At 41.6% G+C, this 2,699-nt stretch overlaps 1 protein-coding gene across 1 annotated transcript; it reads left to right on the plus strand.

Moving 5' to 3' along the window:
- Positions 1–390: 390 nt before the first annotated feature.
- LOC120071639 (omega-hydroxypalmitate O-feruloyl transferase-like) lies at positions 391–2,490 on the plus strand. Its single transcript, XM_039024002.2, has 3 exons — positions 391–759; positions 906–1,346; positions 1,426–2,490. The coding sequence occupies exons 1-3, from the start codon at positions 571–573 to the stop codon at positions 2,284–2,286; spliced, it is 1,491 nt and encodes a 496-aa protein (XP_038879930.2). The 5' UTR covers positions 391–570; the 3' UTR covers positions 2,287–2,490.
- The last annotated feature ends 209 nt before the right edge of the window (positions 2,491–2,699 follow it).

Consider the following 2,699-nt stretch of genomic DNA (forward strand, 5'->3'; position numbering starts at 1 on the left):
AAAGATACCCAAAGTATTTTTCACTGAACAAATGTCTTAAAATTCATAAATTTCAACAAAAACTCATAAGGGATGGATGTTTGAAGACCGTAATGGAATGAATTTAGATTATAATTAAAATCCATGTTTGGATTGAGCGTTTTGGGTCTGATTTGTAATATAAAACTTATTCCGTTTCGATAATTTTTAACCTAATCCTTTTTGCTATCATTTTTACGTTTTACGATCTCATTTCTGTTTCACCTTCGATTTTTCACCCTTTCGAATATTATTTTGATTCTTAATAATCTTGATTACATTACCACCTCCAAATAATCCCATATTGTTTGGAGTGGTATCCAAATTCGAATCAGACATAAGTTTAATACATGATTCCACATACTAAAAAAGTGATTTGCCTTGTAAAAAAAAAATAAAAATAAAAAAAGTATAAAAGATTTGTGGACGGAAGCTTGAAGAGGTGAGTAAAGAGAGTTGGAGGCCAACCCCCACCTAGAAAATGGTAGAGCGGTGGCGATTTGGTTCCCTAACACATCCCCATATCAACCCGACCCGACTTGGTCAACTTCCATGACACTGAAAAGAAAACGCAGTGCACGACTCAAATTAGGCACAACTTCCAACCACCCTCACTCTCTCTCTCCTCCTTCCTATACTTCTACTTTATATACATACACATCCACAAAATCATCTCCTCAGCTCCCAGTAATAGCACCGCCTGCACAAATATATTCTTCTCATAACTGTTTTTATTTTCAGGTACAAACACGTGATTTAGTGCACTTTTAACTCATTCTGCATCTCATCCCTATGATTGTCGCTCATTCATTTCCCATTCTTTCACTTCATCCATAATTCCAACTCCTTCTTTTTCTTCTCTTGTGTGTCTTTGAATTTCGGGTCAGATGGCTGGCAGCGGTAAAAATGGTTTTCAACTCGACGTCGAGCAGCATAAACCCACTCTGATCACTCCTGCACAGGAAACACCAAAGGGTCTTTACTTCCTCTCCAACCTCGATCAGAACATTGCAGTCATTGTCCGTACCATTTACTCCTTCAAATCAGAGTCCAGAGGCAATGAAGATGCGGCCCAAGTCATTAAAGACGCTCTTTCCAAAGTGCTTGTCCATTACTATCCCCTTGCTGGGCGGCTCACTCTCAGCTCCGACAAGAAGCTCATTGTGAACTGTACTGCGGAGGGAGCTGTCTTTGTGGAGGCCGAGGCTGACTGTTCCATTGAAGACATTGGAGATATAACCAAGCCTGACCCGGACACTCTTGGCAAGCTCGTCTATGACATTCCTGGCGCTACCAACATTCTTCAGATGCCTCCTCTTGTTGCCCAGGTTTTAACTCTCCCTCTGGATTATGCTTAATTCAATTTCACATCACAGGCGCCCTAATTTAGCGTTAATTAATTCACAGGTAACTAAGTTCAAATGTGGTGGATTCGTTGTGGGGTTGTGTATGAATCATTGTATGTTTGATGGGATTGGGGCAATGGAATTTGTGAATTCGTGGGGTGAAACGGCAAGGGGTTTGCCTTTGGCAGTCCCGCCGTTTCTAGATAGAAGTATTCTGAAAGCACGAGAGCCGCCGGTGATTGAGTTTCCTCACCGGGAATTCGATGAGATAGAAGATGTATCCAACACTTCTAAGCTTTATGGAGACGAGGAGATGCATTATCGGTCGTTCTGTTTCGAGCCGGAGAAGCTGAATAAACTTAAACAGAGAGTGATTGAAGATGGGGTTTTGAAGAAATGCACCACGTTTGAAGCTCTATCGGGATTTGTGTGGAGGGCAAGAACAGAGGCTCTAAGAATGCGACCCGATCAACAAACAAAGCTTCTCTTCGCCGTCGACGGACGGTCTAGGTTCCAGCCACCAATACCGAAAGGGTATTCTGGAAACGCCATCGTTTTAACCAACTCGCTATGCAGCGCCGGCGAGCTTCTGGAAAATCCACTGTCGTTTGGGGTGGGGCTGGTTCAGAAGGCGGTGGAGATGATCACGGACAACTACATGAGGTCGGCCATCGATTTCTTTGAAGCGACGAGATTAAGGCCTTCTCTGGCGGCGACTCTGTTGATTACTACTTGGTCGAGGCTAGGGTTCCACACGACGGACTTCGGGTGGGGGGAGCCGGTGTTTTCAGGGCCGGTGGCGTTGCCGGAAAAAGAGGTGATTCTATTCCTATCTCATGGGAAAGAAAGGAAGAGCATAAATGTGCTTTTGGGGCTTCCAGCTTCTGCCATGGAAATCTTCCAACAGGCGATGCAAATTTGAGGGCACAAAAATGTGTGTTGGCTCTGTTTCTTCTTCTCTGTCTCTGAGCTCTTGTAGCAAAGATGAGGAAATTTCATCTTTATTATTCATCCCAACGTGTTGTTTTTCGTCCTCCAATTCCATTTTTATTTTTATTTCATAATTTCATGTGACGTCATTACCTACATTTTTCTATTAATCAATACATTGTTTGGTGCTTGTTCATGTTTTAGCGAATAAAGTTGTATTATTTTATGAGATAGTTTTTTGCTAGACTCAATGAACATGGGATGAGAAAATTGTATTACTCTTGCCTTCAGGAATGAAAAAATTAATTAAAAACAAATGAAATTTGACTCTGTGCTTATGTCAGGGGTTAATTAGATTTTTAGGTGGAATTAGATTTTAATTAGATAAAAGGGATGTTTTCAACT

The sequence above is a fragment of the Benincasa hispida genome, chromosome 2 (assembly GCF_027475165.1).
Source record: "Benincasa hispida cultivar pf3 chromosome 2, pf3_genome.v1.1, whole genome shotgun sequence".
Classification (NCBI taxonomy): Eukaryota; Viridiplantae; Streptophyta; class Magnoliopsida; order Cucurbitales; family Cucurbitaceae; genus Benincasa; species Benincasa hispida.

What these genes read in the sequence shown, in the direction of transcription:
- LOC120071639 (XM_039024002.2), top strand. Translation starts at nt 571, where the DNA reads ATGACACTGAAAAGAAAACGCAGTGCACGACTCAAATTAGGCACAACT. An exon ending in ATAACTGTTTTTATTTTCAG is followed by an intron (nt 760 to 905) that starts GTACAAACACGT and finishes ATTTCGGGTCAG; the next exon opens with ATGGCTGGCAGCGGTAAAAA. An exon ending in TGCCTCCTCTTGTTGCCCAG is followed by an intron (nt 1,347 to 1,425) that starts GTTTTAACTCTC and finishes ATTAATTCACAG; the next exon opens with GTAACTAAGTTCAAATGTGG.